The sequence below is a fragment of the Pimephales promelas genome, chromosome 24, assembly GCF_988280905.1.
Source record: "Pimephales promelas chromosome 24, fPimPro1.hap1.1, whole genome shotgun sequence".
NCBI lineage: Eukaryota > Metazoa > Chordata > Actinopteri > Cypriniformes > Leuciscidae > Pimephales > Pimephales promelas.
In genome coordinates, this window is record NC_142792.1 from 26,505,182 (window position 1) to 26,524,653 (window position 19,472).

The following is a 19,472-nucleotide window of genomic DNA, read 5'->3' on the forward strand; positions in this document are numbered from 1 at the left end:
TATCCTTCTTTCATTCGTCACAGCTTTGATCCAGTTGTGACAATGGCCATCTATCAGAATTCTGTTTCTTAGTTTTCCAAATGAACCCGAAGTCTGAGGCACTCAAAAGAAATATAAGTTTAAAAAGCCTTTATTTAAACTTAGCTATCCATTAAAGAGTGATTAAAAATCACTGCTAAATTCAAACGTGCTTTCACGCTTTGGCTGGCGCTAAGTGCCAGTGCTTGACATACATGACAACTATTCAGTGTTTTCAACCAGGGTTCAGACAGTCAACTAGGTTCTAGTAAAACAATACAATACATTTAGTTCTGTAAAACACACTTCATATCAGATACAGATTGTATAACTAACTATAAAGTTTAATCTGTTCTTAACATCACTGGCCACTTTCACGTCTTTCAGGGGAAGTGGATGAATTGACTTGTTGTAAATCCGACAAACCCGATTCTCTTAACTGCGGCGCCCCTCACGCATTACACAAGGTTTTTCAATAATATAACACATCCACTTACATGTATATGAGAATCAGGACATCAAGTAGTTGATGACAGCCAAAAAGTTTGTGAATATTTTGAATAAAAAAGGAAAAGTGAAATAAAAGTTGCAACGACTTTCAAATGTGTGGAGAATGAAGTCAGATGTTTGGGCAAGTTGGGATGCTGACACTGTGGAAGACCTAATCATTATCAGTATTGAGGGTCCTGGATTATGAAGCAGGAATTAAGACAATGAGTCATTAATATGCAAGATCAGTATGATCAAAGTATGATGAAGTTCGACTGAGAAAGTCAGTCACACCAGTGCGACCAGAGGGAAGAATGAATTTAGAGCCCTAGACTGTTGGCAGCTTCTCGTCAATGTGAATTTTCAAGTTCCTGTTAAGGATTCCTTTTTAAAGCTGCGTTTCCACCACAGGAACTTTCCCCAGGAACTAGGAACTTTGGGCTGGTACTCGGTGTAACCCCCCCTTACTATCTTGAGGCCACGAGTTAGTATCTTGAGGCCACGAGTTAGTATCTTGAGGCCACGAGTTAGTATCTTGAGGCCACGAGTTAGTATCTTGAGGCCACGAGTTAGTATCTTGAGGCCACGAGTTAGTATCTTGAGGCCACGAGTTACTATCTTGAGGCCACGAGTTAGTATCTTGAGGCCACGAGTTAGTATCTTGAGGCCACGAGTTAGTATCTTGAGGCCACGAGTTAGTATCTTGAGGCCACGAGTTAGTATCTTGAGGCCACGAGTTAGTATCTTGAGGCCACGAGTTAGTTTCTTGAGGCCACGAGTTAGTTTCTTGAGGCCACGAGTTAGTTTCTTGAGGCCACGAGTTAGTATCTTGAGGCCACGAGTTAGTATCTTGAGGCCACGAGTTAGTATCTTGAGGCCACGAGTTAGTATCTTGAGGCCACGAGTTAGTATCTTGAGGCCACGAGTTAGTATCTTGAGGCCACGAGTTAGTATCTTGAGGCCACGAGTTAGTATCTTGAGGCCACGAGTTAGCATCTTGAGGCCACGAGTTAGTATCTTGTGGCCACGAGTTAGTTTCTTGTGGCCACGAGTTAGTATCTTGTGGCCACGAGTTAGTATCTTGAGGCCACGAGTTAGTATCTTGAGGCCACGAGTTAGTATCTTGAGGCCACGAGTTACTATCTTGAGGCCACGAGTTACTATCTTGAGGCCACGAGTTAGTTTCTTGAGGCCACGAGTTAGTTTCTTGAGGCCACGAGTTAGTTTCTTGAGGCCACGAGTTAGTTTCTTGAGGCCACGAGTTACTATCTTGAGGCCACGAGTTAGTATCTTGAGGCCACGAGTTACTATCTTGAGGCCACGAGTTAGTATCTTGAGGCCACGAGTTAGTATCTTGAGGCCACGAGTTAGTATCTTGAGGCCACGAGTTAGTATCTTGAGGCCACGAGTTAGTATCTTGAGGCCACGAGTTAGTATCTTGAGGCCACGAGTTACTATCTTGAGGCCACGAGTTACTATCTTGAGGCCACGAGTTACTATCTTGAGGCCACGAGTTAGTATCTTGAGGCCACGAGTTAGTATCTTGAGGCCACGAGTTAGTATCTTGAGGCCACGAGTTAGTATCTTGAGGCCACGAGTTACTATCTTGAGGCCACGAGTTACTATCTTGAGGCAACAAGATAGTTATAATTTTTTTTGCCAAAGTGGGACTAGGGAGGCTCCATACAAAACAAACGCACAGACTGGGAGGAGCAGTCGCACACAGTTCAATGTCACTACATAATCTTCCCGTCCCGGACCAGTACTTTAGTGTAAACGCAGTAAGCAAGTGGTCTGGGGCAAAAAAGTTCCTATGAAAAAAGTTCCTGGGACAAATAGTTCCTGGTAATTGTGATGGAAACGCGGCATTGGTGATGTTCTTCTCAGTTGACCGGTAAAATGTCTCTCTTACGTGTGAATTCTCATGTGGGTATTAAGGATTCCTTTTCGGCTGAAACTCTTTCCACACTGTTGGCAGGTGAAAGGCTTCTCTACAGTGTGAGTCATCATGTGCCTGTCAAGGCTTCTTTTTTGTTTAAAACCAACTCCACACAGTTGGCAGGTAAAAGGGCTATCTCCAGCGTGACTTCTCATGTGGACTCTAAGGTTTCCATGTTTTTCGAAACTCTTTCCACACTGTTGGCATGTTAAAGGCTTCACTCCAGAATGAACTCTCATGTGACTGTTCAGCTGTACCTTTTGAATGAAACTCTTTCCACACTGTTGGCAGGTGTAAGGGTTTTCTCCAGTGTGAATTCTCATGTGGACTTTAAGGTTCGCTTGTATACTGAAACTCTTTCCACACTGTTGACATGTGAAAGGCTTCTCTCCAGTGTGAATTCTCATGTGATTTTGAAGACCTACTTTTTGAGTGAAACTAATTCCACACTGTTGACATGTGAAAGGCTTCTCTCCAGTGTGAATTCGCATGTGCTTATTAAAGTTCGCTTTCTGACTGAAACTTATTCCACACTGTTGGCATGTTAAAGGCTTAACTCCAGAATGCATTCTCATGTGACTGTTCAGCTGTACTTTTTGATTGAAACTCTTTCCACACTGTTGGCAGGTGTAAGGGTTTTCTCCAGTGTGAATTCTCATGTGGACTTTAAGGTTCGCTTGTATACTGAAACTCTTTCCACACTGTTGACATGTGAAAGGCTTCTCTCCAGTGTGAATTCGCATGTGGTTTTTAAGACTTTCTTTTTGAGTGAAACTTTTTCCACACTGTTGACACGTGAAAGGCTTCTCTCCAGTGTGAATTCTCATGTGCTTATTAAAGTTCGCTTTCTGACTGAAACTTATTCCACACTGTTGGCATGTAAAAGGCTTATTTCCATTGTGAATTCTCATGTGGACTTCAAGGCTTCCTTTTTGTCTAAAACTGATGCCACACTGTTGGCAGGTGTAAGGGCTCTCTCCAGTGTGAATTCTCATGTGGACTTGAAAGTTTCCTTGTACTCTGAAACTCTTTCCACACTGTTGGCAGGTGTAAGGCTTCTCTCCTGTGTGAATTCTCATGTGGACTGTAAGGTTTCCTTGTTGACTGAAAGTTATTCCACAGTGTCGGCATGTGAGATAACTTTTAGTCTTTAGAGCCCTTTTTTGTGAGGACGTTTTTTTAGTCTTTGAGCAACTAAAAGGTTTTTCTTCCGTTATGAAATCATGATGCGTCTCATACTGATCTTTCTCTTCCCTTTCATTCAGATCTTGACTCTCCTCTTTCAATGCCATCAGGTCTAAGATGAAAAAAGATGCACAAAAATCCAGTTTAGTGCCACAAAGCAACAGACAATTTACTGAACGGACTTTACATAAACTGTATTGCCAAACTGAAAAATGTGAAATTGAGTGAAACATGTTGAAATATAGTATATATATGTATATTTATGATATAAACAGCATATATAGGGCTGGGTTTCGTTTGAATTTTATTGATTCCGATTCTTAATTTCAATTCCAATAAGGTAAAAAACTAAAACAAAATACATATCATTCACAATTATTCTAAGCCTTATTGCTAAACAATTTATTTGAATTGATCCAAAGTGCTTCCCAGTACAATAAAATAATTCAATCAAATAAAATAAATAAAGTAAAAAAGAGATAAAAGCAATTAGCAAAATCATTTGATATATCTACGTATACAACCCATAGACCCCCCTCTTTCAGCTCAAGTCTAGCTCACAATCTTTTTGAAAAACTAATTTTTTTTAAAAAGATTGTGAGCTAGACTTGAGCTGAAAGAGGGGGGTCTATGGGTTGTATACGTAGATATATCAAATGATTTTGCTAATTGGGGGGTTTCATGACCCTTTAAATAAATCCCAGTCTGTTGTTGTTTGTTTAGGGCACAAAGCGATATTGTGCATTCATTTTTAGTTCCTTTGACACAATGACAAAGGAAAGGGGTACGTTGAAAAAGGAATGTTAAAGAACTTTTATGTTATTATAAGACTTAAAATATTTTTGGTTCATTATGAAAATGGCGGCACTGACTTGTTTATATGTTAATATAGCACTTTTCACATTAGGGGCCCCACTTTATGTCAAATAAAACCGCTTTAATTAGGACACTCTCCAAAAATATCATTCATTTCTGTAGAGCTGTACATTTTAATAAGGATCAAATGACTGAGTTCAGCTTTGAGAGTGAAACCAACCTGTTTGTTCCTCAGTGTCTTCTTGTTTCACACTGAAAGTTTCTCCAATCTTGAAGTCTTCACTCTCCTCTTTAATAAACGCCATCTTTATAATAGTGTCACGTGGATCTCTGTCGCTTCACCAGGAGTTTTTCTTTGTGTTTGTCCTGTTTAAGATGTGAATAATTAACAGAAATAAAAATAAATCCAAACTAAATCTCTGAGAGCGTCTCAATCAGATCTAGTTCAGTAGTTCAGTTCACTGGTAAGAGAGTCAGTCAGAGAGAGAGAGAGTTAATGGACTTAAATGACCTGATTAGACTAAAAATACTCAACCAGCAATACAAACTAATGAAAGAACACAACTTATACAGTCACTATATATTTAGGGCATGATTTCATGTATTTAATTATTGTAGAAATCGAGATAAAAATAGATATAGAGCGCTTTGAATCAGCAAATCATTTCCCAAAACAATTGATTCATTTGACTCGTTTCCAAAAGCTCTCGTTTCTCCATCACTACTTGCCAGTGACTGAATTCGTGTTTATAATGAACTGACTCACAATATTGCGGAATGAAACGCACCTTTAATATTGATCATGTTTTCAATATGTTACTTTGTTGACACAACGTTAATAAATGTTAGATAAAGCAATGAAATCTTACATTTAATAATCAATAATTCAATCTACATCGCTTAGAAAACTTTGAAACTGATTTAATGGTTTCTAAGTTTAAAAACCTTAAACACTTAAAATACTAACCTTTCTTCAGCCAGTGCGTCGCAGCCTGATGACATCACACAATAAGACCAAAATAAAAGTCCTGTTCACACGCTGCTGTCGACATTCAGTGCATAGAATAGGAAATATACAAATGATACAATTTTTGAACATCCATAATTGAACAACATATATTTAAATATGTATTTCACTAATTCAACTCTGAATTTCTTTCATCTCTTTTATCATAAAAAAATACATGAACATGTATTTAAAAACATTTAAATACATGTTCAATTATGTGCTGAAAAAATAGGAAACTACTAAAAATAGTGAGGTAAAATTGTATTGTTAAGGGGAGGAAAAATATACACTTTACCTCACAGTCTTTAGTATTCTCCTAATATTTTATAACACTCTCTCTCTCTCTCTCTCTCTCTCTCTCTCTCTCTAGTAGCTGTTTATTGTTGTTTGTTTTAAGTTTTTACTAAACAGAATTTCATTGTAGGGGTTAGCGGGGCAGAAACTAATGCAGGACCTGTTGTAACACACAATTTAAAACTTTCCACACATTACAGCATGACGTGACATAGTTGCCATATCAACAAAAATTGTGCCAAAAATGTTCAAATCTGTGGAAGATATCACTGAATATTAAACCATAGCAAAAGAATGCTGATCTAACCAGCAGAAGACACTAGCAGGGTTTAAATCGCAGTTGTGCAGGCGGGGCATGTTGTCACACTGTGTTACAATGTGCTTCTATCAGAACTATTCTATTCTTTGTCTTACATTCTTGACCCTGCACTGTTATGTAAATTGTCTGTTTATGTGTAAATTGTTGTATTTACTGTCATTGTGAAGCGTCCTTGAGCTTGGAAAAGGCGCTATATAAATTAAATTAAACTTATTATTATTATTTTATTCTATACTTTTATGAATTCTATTGAGAAACCATTATAAAAAAGGTGAACAAAGACAGAGTAAAAGTTCATAAATTAATAATTATGTTTTGTAATATGCTGTATTCCCAGACAGCAAACTGACATTGAATCAACGTGGAAACGACGTCTCTCATGACATTGAAACAACGTTGATTTTGCTCATCGAATTAACGTTGAACCAACGTCAGACGCAGCATTCTTCAAAGCTAAATGAAAATCGAAAATTGGTTTGCTTTCATAACGTTGAAACAACGCGTTGATTTCAAGTTGATTTTCCGTTAGTTTTGAAAGAATGACGCGTCTGCCGTGGTTCAACGTTAATTCGATGAGCAAAACAATGTCAGATCAACGTTGTTTCAATGTCATATTTCCACGTTGATTCAATGTCAGTTTGCTATCTGGGTTGCTGCAACTCAATAATTACTTTATTTTTCTTTATATAAAAAAATCCATTATTTTATATGAAAAAGAAAGATAATAATTGTATTTTATTTACAAAATATTTTTGGAGATAATATTTTAAGCAGTCATGTTAGAATATCCCCCTCACATGTTACAACACCTATTGGGCATGTTGTCACATTTCAAGTATACACTGTATTAATTAAACAAAATACAGTATAACGTATAACGTTTGTTGCACAGTTGACACAACTTACAGTTTTACTGACAAATTGCCTGACAACATTTAGATACTGAATCAGGACAATGTGTTTCTCTCAGCATCTGACAAGTGTGTCAACATCTTTCCTAAACGTCTATCAAAATGAAAGTCTGGCATTGTTGTTTCTCTGACTGCAAACTACGAGACCCACTGAAAACGCTCTCGCATCCAATCAGTTGAGAAACACTTGACGTAGGCGATATATATCTACTGTTCGTCATTCGCTGTTGTTCTGAAGCTCATTCGGCACCTGTACCTTTTCTGTGCGAATCTGCAATCATGTCCATCTGAAAAGTCTCCCGTTTGTTGTGGACGTAAAGAGATGAACGCAATTCTTACCAAGAAAAAAAGAGACAGAAACAGCATTTGTGACCCACCAGCTCGGCCCCCGACTGAAACTGTTTCCACACTGTTGGAAGCGTCAGGGCTCATATGGACTTTAAGGTTTCCTTGTGTGGCACCGAAGGGGTGGTTTTTATTATTTTGGACTCAATTATAATTATAAAGAAGGTGGATCAGGGTTTCCTACAGATGAGTGGACACCTGACCCTTCGTAACACCAACTACGCCACTGTAGGGAACTTTTTCCTTGTAGAAAAGTTAGAAGCTCAGGAGACTAGAAGTTCTTTATTGCTAGTTGCTACAGTCCTTCCAACATTGTCTAACTAACTAAAACTTTAACATCACAATTTATACATTTAGGGGGAGGGATTTACATAGATGGAGCAAACTTGTATACAGGTTTAGGAAACCTGTATTGAAACTGAGAGTGATAACTTATTCAAACACTGAGACTCAAGAACAGTAATGCCAGGACTTTCTCTTGCTGAGACAAAAGCTCACGAGAGTCCCCAAGAGTTTCAGTAATCTGATTAATTTAACTTACAATAGAGAGAAACAGGTGTGGCGGCTGTATAGAGAAAACAGTAGAGGACGGGAATCTCGTGCTCAACAGCTGGATGCTAACCCAGATAGCAAACTGACATTGAATCAACGTGGAAACGACGTCTCTCATGACATTAACAACGTTGATTTTGCTCATCGAATTAACGTTGAACCAACGTCAGACGCGGCATTCTTCAAAGCTAAAGCTTGGTTTGCTTTCATAACGTTGAAACAACGCGTTGATTTCAAGTTAATTTTCCGTTAGTTTTGAAAGAATGACGCGTCTGACGTTGGTTCAACGTTAATTCGATGAGCAAAACAATGCCAGATCAACGTTGTTTCGATGTCATAACCCTTTAAAGATGTTGAAAATGCTTCTGGAGCTGGCAATAAATCCAATGGGACCCATTTTTCTTGGACCTGCATAAAGATGTCTCTCAGAGCTATCTCTGCAGAAGGAAATTTTCAGCTCTCTCCAACAGACTCATGTGAAGTTAAGTACAACTTCTCAAAGGAGGTTTGGAACCCTTTGCCAGAGGGTTCCTGCTGTTGAGAACATCAAAAGCTAAATCGATCGTTCTCAGAAATTCAACGGTTTCCTCAGAACCATGAAACTGAGGCAAGTGAAGCTCTTTGTTGCAAAATTCAAGGGCATCTGCAACACTGCAGCTGAAAACTTGAGCGACAAGATTTACCTTCATCTTCTGATTTAATATGTGCCATCCTCAGCTTGTTACCCAGCCTCAAGCCCTCCGTCTCCTGAAGTTTGTTGAGGTGTTCTAGGTATTGCCACCTAATCTTTTTGCCACTGCCTGAAAACACGTCCATCAGCAAAAGCGTTCTTCAAGAGTTTCATCATGTGACACACGTCAAAAACAACATGTACAGACTGCCACGTTTCGGCTGAACGTGGTAAAAACCAATAGGAAAAAAGTACCACATAAGAAGTGATATTAATGTTTTTAAAACGTCAACAGGGGTTTGTCGAAGCAACGTAAAATGTTGCAACCACGTTGTGAAAATACTTACGTAAAAAAACAACAAAAAAAAAACATTTCAACCACGTTGGGAAAATACGTATTTATAACGTTTAAAAAACCCGACATCTGTCTTAAATACGTCGGATAAAAACGTTGACAACTTTTTGACGACTTGAAAAAAATAAAACGTTTTTGCAACGTTTTTGTGTTTGCTGGGAAACTACTAAACTCTGTGAGACTTTGTCTAAAAAGTAAAACTGTATTGTTGGGCGAAGAAACCTTACCAGTAATAAATAAATTTAGAAATGCAAACAGTGACAAATGTGATGCAACAAAAAGAAAGAGTTCCCACAAAGATGTCTGCAGCTGTTTGTGTGTGTGTGAGAGAGAGTGCTCTACAGTTGACATTATTTGGGATGCTTTTCCGATTTTAAAGCCATTAACTAATAAATGTGATACAATGATAAAGTAGACGTAAGCCATGAAGAAATACATTTCTTTGAAGGTTAGTCTCTGTAACTGGATTGTGTTATATCTTTGATTTTGATTTTTTTTAAACTCTCAATGTTAAATGTATGTACTTGTGTTATTAAATGTAATTTCACCAGTACAATTAAACTCCGAATTTTGTATTCTTTTACTTCGCTTTTGTGAAGAGGACTTTTATTTTGGTCTGCTGGCGTGACGTCATAAGGCTGCGCCGCGCTCTTGCATCTGTAGCGATTCGGCTGAAGAAAGGTTGGTTTCAGAATTGTTCGAGTGTTTAACCCGATAGAAACCGTTTAATCATCTTCAAAGTTTTACAAATGCCGCCGATTGAATTATTTGTTATTATATATAACATTTCATCGCTTTATCTAACATTTATCAACGTTGTGTGAGCAAAGTAACAAAAAGATTCATGACGTTAAAGGTGAGTCTTGATTGAATGATTAAGCTATTCGAAGTGCTCTTTGTTTATATTTCTAAATATCTACAAATCATTAAATAGCCTAGATACTTAAACTGTCTAAAATATAGTGTATATACTATTTGCTGTGTGAAAAAATGTTTTTATTTTGTCTAATCGGGTCGGATTCACAAAACATTTTAAGACAAAAAGTAGCTCCTAACTTGCGGATTTCGGAGAAACTTAAATAGGCAAAGCAAGTTTATTTATATAGCACATTTCATACACAGTGGTAATTCAAAGTGCTTTACATTGAAGAAATTAAAATTATCAAAAGAAATCAGAATAATTAAAACAGTTAAGTATAAAAAATAATAATAAAATACAGTAAATAATTAAAACCGTTTAGAATTAAAATAAAATACAATAACAGTCGGACGAACAGTGTCACAGTGCTCATTCAGTAAATGGATAGCTAAACAGATTTGTTTAGCATATAAAATTGCATAATGTGTGTCAGTCCAAATTTTTTCTCTAAGGAGTATTTCACAAAGCATTTTAGTGCTAAAACCAGCTCCTAAATATGTGAAATGTTAGGTGTAGTCTAGAGGATTCCCAAGTCACTGAAACCAGATCACAAACAATCCTAATGGCCGTTGCTGGCAATCTGCCCAAAGACACTGTACACCTGGGCGTCTCAATTTGTTTGTCGTGCACCCCTTTAAACCTTTAAAAAAATCCCAAACTTATCTTTTTTATTATTATTATTACCATATATGACACATAAATCTACGGAGGCGTATTGCATTCACATGAAGAAAAAAAATCTACTCTGTTTTTTTGAATTAACGAGTTAATTTTTCATGAGAAAAAAAAAAGCTCTGTTTTTCTCAATTAATGAGTTAATTTTTCATGAGAATTTTTTTTCTCTGTTTTTCTGAATTAATGAGTTAATTTTTCATGAGAAATTTTTTTTTGCTGTTTTTCTCAATTAACGAGTTACTTTTTCATGAGACTTTTTTTGCTCTGTTTTTCTGAATTAATGAGTTAATTTTTCATGAGAAAAAAAGTTTTTGCTCTGTTTTTCTGAAACGTTTTTTTTCAAGAAAAATTTACTCATTAATTCAGAAAAACAGCAAAAAAAATTCTCATGAAAAATTAACTCATTAATTCAGAAAAACAGCAAAAAAAATTCTCATGAAAAATTAACTCATTAATTCAGAAAAACAGTAGATTTTTTTTTTCTTCAAGTGAATGCAATACGCCTCCGTATAAATCAACGAAGAATCTTGCTTTATAGTTAAAATGTATGAATTTGTTAAATAACCAAAGTTTAACAACATAAGGGCAGATCCTTTGAGCGCAGTGAGTGACGCTCGAGTGATCAAGAATATTCCAATATACAAATGAGCTTTCCTTCGATTCCTCAGTCCTCGTTTCCCTAATTGTAGTCTTCCCTCGTACCCTACAGGAGCTGAGACGCGAGGAAAGGAAACGAGGAAACACAAATTCTCCTCCGAATCCCCGGACGAGAGTGAGGAACGGCTGGCGGAGGGACGCAGAAAACTTTTGAGGTAACTAGCGAGTCGGCTGTGTGTACACGCACACCTCCTCTAAGGATGATTAGAGAGACCGTTTGAACTGAAAAAAAAAACTGAACTTTGAAAACCGTCTCGATAAGTTGAACCACGAACGTCGTGCTGAGTGAGCTGAACTGTATGAAGATCAGCGAACTGTATAAACGGTGTCCGCGGTTCGATTTATCGAGTCTGTTTTTCAAAGATGGCGCTGTCTGTATACACGAAGTGAACTGTCTTTATAAAGTATCTTCTTAATAAACGGTCTGTACACTTACAAAGTTCTCAATGCTTCGTTTTGCATATATGGACCCTCATTATGTTACTGTGCTATTTTGAGCCTTGTTAGTGGTATAAACTAGCGATTTCTTTTTACTTAGTCAATGCCCCCCCCCATTGCTAGCGTTATACGCTAAACAGTTTTTAGTGATCGACTCTCTTACCAGTGAACTGAACTACTGAACTAGATCTGATTGAGACGCTCTCAGAGATTTAGTTTAGAGTGTTTTTATTTCTGTTAATTATTCTCATCTTACACAGGACAGAGTGTCCAAACACACAGGAAAACTTCTGACCTGAGATCCATGTGACGCACTATTATAAAGATGGCGTTTTTTAAAGAGGAGAGTGAAGACTTGAAGATTGATGAAACATTCAGAGTCAAAAATGAAGAGACTGAGGTACAAACAAAGATGGTGTTTATTAAAGAGGAGAATAAAGACTTCGAGATTGAAGAAACATTCAGTGTGAAACAAGAAGAAACTGAGGAACACTCAAAGATGGCGTTTATTAAAGAGAGTGAAGACATAAAGATGGCGTTTATTAAAGAGGAGCGTGAAGACTTCAAGATTGAAGAAACATTCAGTGTGAAACAAGAAGAAACTGAGACACACATAAAGATGGCGTTTATTAAAGAGGAGAGTGAAGACACAAAGATGGTGTTTATTAAAGAGGAGCGTGAAGACTTCAAGATTGAAGAAACATTCAGTGTGAAACAAGAAGAAACTGAGGAACAAACAGGTTGGTTTCATTCTCACATCTGAACTCTGTATACCAGCTCTTCAGAAATTAATATGACGCTCTCAGAATTAACACTGGTCTAAATATAAACACTGTAACATTCATCATGCTGCGCTTTTGTATCAAATGATATGTTATAACATAATTTACACCCTTGTTTCGTATGCAAGTAAGAATAAATTCCTCATTCACCAGAAATTATACCCTGCTCCGAATAAAGCCATATCAGAGTAATTTCTTCTTCTGAGGTAAATTCAAGCTTATTCCTCACAGCGTGTCTTCCAAAAACAATGAAAATCACGATACAAAGTTTGATGCTTTGTTTATCAAGTTCAAAAGTAAAGCCACTCAAATTTATGTGGCTTTTAAGCAAAACAACGACCAGAGTTTGAGTGGTTTAACCACTTGTATGGCCTTAAATTTTTAAGACTGAGGAAATTGTGTTTTGGGCCTCTGCAGCTGTTTCTGGCAACACAGATTAATTGTTGGGTAACCTGGCCTCATTCGTCAAGCCCTCTGTAAAAAAAAAATGTAGTTTTTGATTCTGCTTTGACCTTTGATGAGCTGGTAAATGCACTAGGTAAATCTAGTTTCTTTCAGCTAACTGTGCGTTCACATCAGACGCGATTAGCGTGCCAAATTCGCGCCTACCGCATCTAGTTATACGCTTGAACACTTTGAATCCATTTACGCGCCAAGATCGAAATTGACGCGTGTAAAAACAAAAGTTTGAAGCAAAATTTACATGCTTTGTAACTGAAACCCGTTGGCGGCCATTTTATGTGTTGATTGAGCATTCATCAAGTGTCACCGCTCTGTATTTGCTCTGGGGATCATCGTCGCCATATTTGGATTATATTTCATATAATCTACAGTAGATATTGAATAAATAACATTCAATACTCGTATATTGAAAAAAAGTTTTATGTAATAAAATATTTGCTTTGTTGTGTATTAGAACCACACCTGGGGCCTTTACCATGATGGTAGTTGAACAAACTCTGGTTTGCAGGATTAGTTTAGAGTTGACAAAACCAAACCAATCCAACCAGGCTTTGTTGGTACCATGATGTTGATCTTCAACTTTCTCTGTCAACTCAGGCTTTGATCCTGAGTTTAGGAGTTTAGATGTGACATCAGTAGCAAACAGCCAATCACATGGTAAGAAAGAGTGAAACTCTTTCATAACACATTGAAATTAATTTCTCACGAGAGAAGTAGCGCAATTCATTTATTAAATAAAAGTATTAAAATATTAAGATTTTAAACAAATTTACACAGCAAGAAGAAAATAGCTGTCTATGAAAGAGGACAACTAAAAGAAAGTCTCGCTACTGTATATCAGTGCAAGTAAAAGTTGTGAAGTTAGTTCATACAGTTGGTAAAGATATAGAACATTTAAGCTCACATGTAGTCATTTTATAGCTTCATTTATTGATTCTAAATCGTATTTATATTACCTTTATATACTGTACATATTCATTTAAAATCTGTGTAATAATAATTGATGGACTGAAATTGTACGTGTGAGATCGTTTTTGGGTATAATAATTACAGAAATAATTTATAAATCATACAAATTTATTTACTAAAAGCCATGATTTTGTTTTTTAAAATCATTTGCTGTGGAGTGACTATCACGTCAGACATGGGTCACTTTGCTCACAGCTGATTGGTCCAAGTTTGGTTTGCAACCTCTTACCTGGAACATAACCTGCCCCGGACCAGGTTAGCCGTGGAGTGTAAGTTACTATGACGATGAACACTGCTAAAAGCCAAACCACTTTCATGGTACCTAAAACCCAGGGTTGGCACAAACTAAACTGAAACATAGCTGGCTAGCCACCTAAACCGGTATCATGGTATAGGCCCCAGGCATTTAGCCATATTACAAAATAATTTATTGAAGCATCCAGACACTTCACCCCGTGAGCAAGCAGCTAGGCTCCTGATTGGTTAACACGGCGCGAATTGACGCCTCGGGCAGCAGGCGCGAATTCACGTCAAATACGTGAATGCACAAATAGCACTTACTAAATCATTCGCGCTTAACGCGCCAGACACTCAATTAGCGGCATTCGCACGCCATGGCGTATTCGCGTCTACCGCGCCACGTTCTACGCCTCATTCGTGGCGCCTTTGCATTGACATTGAAATCACTCGCGCCCGATGTGCTATTCGCGTCCCGTGTGAACGCTCCATAAGACTCCTTGCTAATGTTAAGAGCTTTTTAACGTTTTACTGAGTTCGAGAGGTATAGGTCTTAGCCAACCCTGTATAAATCGGCAATTCTCCTGCAAAACTCCTGCAGAGTTTAGTTCCAACCCTGCTCTAACTCATAGAAGGGGTTTACACAGTTCCTGTAACTATTGGTGGTAGTACCCGCTTTATCGTGTGTTCTCACCGCAGGAACGGGAAACAATTTTAGCTATAGGAACGCCTTTTGGGGGGACTAAATTAGCTCCTATTTCAGAGTAGGGTCTAACCCAGCTAGGGTTGGGTATCGTTTGAATTTGAACGATTCTGATTCCGATTCCTTGTTTCGATTCCGGTTCCTAACGATTCCGATTCTTTTAAGAGGCAGGGTCAAAAAAGTTTAGCTAACCTTGCTAACCAACGGCCTTTCTGAAGGTAATAATCCTTTCTGAAGGAAATACTCCTGTCACAAATACTCCTTCTGTCACAAATTTAGCATTTTGCCGAGATTTCGTTATTTTTAGAAAAGTGAAGCCACACTTTGGATCGCCGACGTAAGGTACTCATGTTCGACTCGCGCGGTTATGCCAACACTTCCGGTAGACGCTTTTTCGTTGGTGTTGTTCAGCGGTTTCTTCTTCCGCTCAGCGGACTGTGAATATCGAAACTAGGAATCGAAATTTTAACTTTTGAACGATTCCGGGAAAAACGAAAAGTTAGTCTCGGTTCCAATCGATTCTCGATACCCAACCCTAAACCCAGCACAATAGGAACTACCAGTGCCGCAAGTGTACGTTGATTGGCAGCACGTATGCCAACATACACTTGGAAAGCCATGGAAACGCACAGCTGATTGCGTATAGGATGTTGTTATTAGTTTTGATGTTTGACATGTCTAAATGTTTTGATGACTGTTGCTTTGTGGCATTAAACTGGCACTTTTTTGTCTTTTTTCGTGTTAGACCTGGTGCCGTTGAAAGAGGAGTGTCAAGATCTGAATGAAATGAAAGATCACTGTTATACACGTCACAATCTCATAACTAAAGAAAAATCTTTTAGTACCTCTCAGACTGAGAAATCTTCCTCAGAAAAACGTGCTCAAATGAACGGGACTATGGGTAATTTCATCTGCCATCTTTGTGAACTAAGATTCAATAAGCCTGGACAGCTTGAAGCCCACATGAAAGTTCACACTGAGAGGAAGTTTTACCCCTGCCAAGAGTGTGGATTCATTTTCAACCAACAAGGAAACCTTAAAAGTCACATGAGAGTTCACACTGGAGAGACCCCTTACACCTGCCATTGGTGTAGAAAGACTTTCAATCGAAAAGGAAACCTTAAAGTCCACATGAGAATTCACACTGGAGAGACCCCTTACACCTGCCAACAGTGTGGAAAGAGTTACGTTCAAAAAAAAAATCTTGTATACCACATGAGAGTTCACGGTGGAGAGAAGACATTGACATGCCGCAGTGTGGAAAGAGTTTCACTCAAGACAGAAACCTTAAAGTCCACATGAGGATTCATTCTGGGGAGAAGTAGAATAAAGAAAAATAAACATTTGTACATTTCTAAAGTTGTTTAAATGTAAAATGTCCTTGATGTACGTTACTTTTTGTCCAAACGCAAGTATGCCAGACCAACTTTTCATTCTAATACACTCATGACATCGCGATACACATATAACTCGTTACTAAGGGTGTCACGATTTTGATTTTTAAATCGGAATCCATTGAAATTAATTCACAATCTCGAACTTCAAATTAAAAAGTGGATTCGTCGATGCTGCCATGGCCCCATGTCACGTCCGTTCGGTTTGCCAAGCGGAAAGAAACACGTGTGTAGAAGTGCTATGCTCCTCTAACTTGGCTACAGCCATTCAAAAGAGAGCATGGCAACTGCAGATGCAGGAGACCCGTCAACAGAACTTGAACCCCCTCTTTCATTGAAGTCACAGGCAAAGTTTTTTGGATTTCCAGTGAGTTATGTTGACAACGTTCACGCTTAAAAGAAACCACAGTTTGCATACATCCCAAGTCTCGCGGAATTTACGGGAGTCTCCCGCATATTGATAGCGGCTTCCTGATGCACGCAAATTAGTTAAAATCTCCCAGAATCTAGAGTGAGCGAGCAAGAGCGCACGTGCGAGATAGAAAAAACTTCTCCAAACCGTGTTGCGCGCACGGCAGAGAGGGAGAGAGCGAGAGACCTTGAGTGTGTGCCTCATGAAGCGCATGGAACACAGAGAGCATCCTGATTGGCCAATTGATAAAAAATCGAAAATCGAACCGTGAATTTAGAATCGAAAATGTAATCGAATCGAGGATTTGGTGAATCGTGACACCCCTACTTGTTACAGGCAGTTTATAAGTGAAATGAAACACGTTTATGCATAATGAATGGATTAGACTTTAGCTTTGGGAATGCAGAAAGCTTTGTATAATGATTTATTAATGTGTTTGCACATTATATATAAAAGGTGTTGAACACTTTGTAGTGTGTACTGCAGTGAAGGTTTAAGCCCCGTTCACACCGCCAGCCATTTTGTCGCTGTGTGTCGCTAGGCTCTGTACTGTGATGTCGCTTGTGGGCGTTCGTAGCGCTGTCGCTCTAATGCTATATTGGTAGACTGCACATCTGGCCATATCTATACAAAAGACCATCACAAGTGATGTATACAACTATATAATTTTAATTTGACTGGGAATAAATTACTTTTAAGGCTAAAAAGAAATCGTATGCTGTTGGGAGAGTGTTTTTATATTACCACAGCAGTGTTCAGTGGATGAAATCATTTACTAGAATAGATCAAAGATCGATCAATCAACAAATTAAACTCACTCATACTGGCACAAATTATAAAAACGTCACTCGAGTTTGCCAAATAATCAATTTTCTTGTGCCTAATAGTCAACGTAATGCAGGGGAAATTGTAAAATGAACTGCAGCAGTGCTAACGTGCATCATAAAATTACAACGCTAGAACTATAACGTTAAATGTATAAATTAAACTCACTGAGACTGTCGACAGTTTCTTTTCCATGCATCATTTTATTATCCATGTATGTGCCCAGACAGGAAACTGACATTGAATCAACGTGGAAACGACGTCTCTCATGACATTGAAACAACGTTGATTTTGCTCATCGAATTAACGTTGAACCAACGTCAGACGCGGCATTCTTCAAAGCTAAATGAAAATCAAAAATTGGTTTGCTTTCATAACGTTGAAACGACGCGTTGATTTCAAGTTGATTTTCCGTTAGTTTTGAAAGAATGACGCGTCTGACGTTGGTTCAACGTTAATTCGATGAGCAAAACAATGTCAGATCAACGTTGTTTCGATGTCATATTTCCACGTTGATTCAATGTCAGTTTGCTATCTGGGTGGTTACAGTCAAATCATATAAAACAGCGAATCGTCCTCAAACTCTTTCTTTCTGTCGTGAGCTGAGCTCCACTGAAAGTCTTCTTTTCTATTGGTTGTCGCTCGTGAAAATCGCTTCTCATTTGCATAAAGTCGAAAATTCTCAACTATTGTCACTTTTCTCTTGTCGCTTGACACACCACATTCTGACGGCAACGCTCATGTCGCCGGATGGCGCCAGCGCTCCATTGAAATGAATGGGATCTTTTCGCGGTGTGAACGGGGCTTTAGACAGTCTTCTGTGATACACATGACTCTTTAACTGCTGTGTGAGCTTCAGTGGAAGGTAAAACCAGTTCATATTATCGCCAGATCCCATACAGAAGCCAAGTTTGTGCTGATGAGTGAAAGCATTTGACCCACTGGAATCCCCCATTTATAAAACAATAAATTACTCTCATTTAAAACACTGATTTAACATAATTGCATGTTTGTGCTTTTCAAAACAGACCAGTTTAACTTCACGATACATCAATCATTTTAATCATTATAATTATATGATTACAATCATCAATTATTTTACTGATCATTTACTAATGTTTTTTTTTTCATGATTAACCATTTTTTAGATAATAGTGCTAAAAAAAGTTTTGACTATTTTGATCTATGTTAATGAGAGTATACTTGTGTAAATTGAAACATGTCGCAGTGTGTTGAAATAAATATTATTCTCTCTCCTGTAATGTATTTTTCTGTGATTGTACTGTGAAAACCACCATCTAATGCCCTTAAAAATTGTGAAGCAAAAGTAATACTTTTAATCTGAGATATTTATGTTTATCTGTTAGACAAAAGTAGAAAGAAATCAAAGTTATCAAAAAAAATCAAAATCACCCAATAAGCTTCAATTAACCCAAGTGACAAAACATGAAACACATTATTGACTGTTATTAGATTATTTTAAACACTCATATTTTAACTCTTTCCCTTCCAGTTATTAGGCAGCGCCTGCAAAACTCACAAAACTTTAATGGAATATTAGCTTAAATAAAAATACAAGAGTTTATATGAAATAAAAGCTTTTTAATCACAATACATTTGACGTTCTTCAAAAATATTATATTCATAATCCATTACTAAAGGAGTCCAGTTGTCTGTTACGGAGGTGACTGCTTTGAAAGCGGCACCAAAAACCTAAAACAGGCATTTAAAACACCATTGGCATTGTAAAACATCGGCATTTCAAGTAAAAATAATATTCGATGATTATTTGAAAATGTCACCCCTACTCTAAGCTAATACATGTTTTAGTCATTAAAGAAAACATGACTTCAACTACTCTACTTCAGTTCTCGCGCATGCGTCGTGGAAATCTAAGGAAGTCTCGTTTTACTAACCCTTTAACAGTTCGTCAATAGTTTATACCATATGAATGACTCAAACTGTATGCTATGTGCTCTCACCTGTGTGTAAGACTGGTGCCAGGATGTCTGACCGACCCCTCGATAGAACAAAGGTTCCCCCCTTGGATATTAAAGGGTTAGTTCACCCAAAAATGAAAATTCTGTCAGTATTTAC

The 19,472-nt window shown here is 37.8% G+C and overlaps 2 protein-coding genes across 3 annotated transcripts; one reads left to right on the forward strand and one right to left on the reverse strand.

Moving 5' to 3' along the window:
- Nucleotides 1-259: 259 nt before the first annotated feature.
- Nucleotides 260-5,470, reverse strand: LOC120463601 (uncharacterized). 2 transcript variants are annotated; one of them, XM_089126917.1, is made up of 4 exons: nt 5,415-5,470; nt 4,668-4,813; nt 2,420-3,743; nt 260-704 (listed from the first exon to the last, which is right to left on the reverse strand). In XM_089126917.1, exons 2-4 carry the CDS (start codon nt 4,750-4,752, stop codon nt 680-682), a joined length of 1,434 nt encoding a protein of 477 aa, XP_088983043.1. In that variant the 5' UTR covers nt 4,753-4,813; nt 5,415-5,470; the 3' UTR covers nt 260-679. The 2 variants fall into 2 exon arrangements, with proteins under 2 accessions (XP_088983043.1, XP_039508777.2); XM_039652843.2 differs by lacking the exon at nt 260-704 and having other exon boundaries at nt 2,000-3,743.
- Nucleotides 5,471-9,551: 4,081 nt separating this feature from the next.
- Nucleotides 9,552-18,637, forward strand: LOC120463615 (uncharacterized). The gene is given in 5 exon segments (XM_039652864.2): nt 9,552-9,758; nt 11,206-11,308; nt 11,852-12,331; nt 15,490-15,990; nt 15,993-18,637. Coding segments are annotated over 3 exon segments (993 nt in total). The 5' UTR covers nt 9,552-9,758; nt 11,206-11,308; nt 11,852-11,916; the 3' UTR covers nt 16,070-18,637.
- Nucleotides 18,638-19,472: the final 835 nt, after the last annotated feature.

What these genes read in the sequence shown, in the direction of transcription:
- LOC120463601 (XM_089126917.1), bottom strand. Translation starts at nt 4,752, where the DNA reads ATGGCGTTTATTAAAGAGGAGAGTGAAGACTTCAAGATTGGAGAAACT. An exon ending in AGACACTGAGGAACAAACAG is followed by an intron (nt 3,744 to 4,667) that starts GTTGGTTTCACT and finishes TTTTCATCTTAG; the next exon opens with ACCTGATGGCATTGAAAGAG. An exon ending in ACCCACATGAGAATTCACAC is followed by an intron (nt 705 to 2,419) that starts GTAAGAGAGACA and finishes TTCATAATCCAG; the next exon opens with GACCCTCAATACTGATAATG.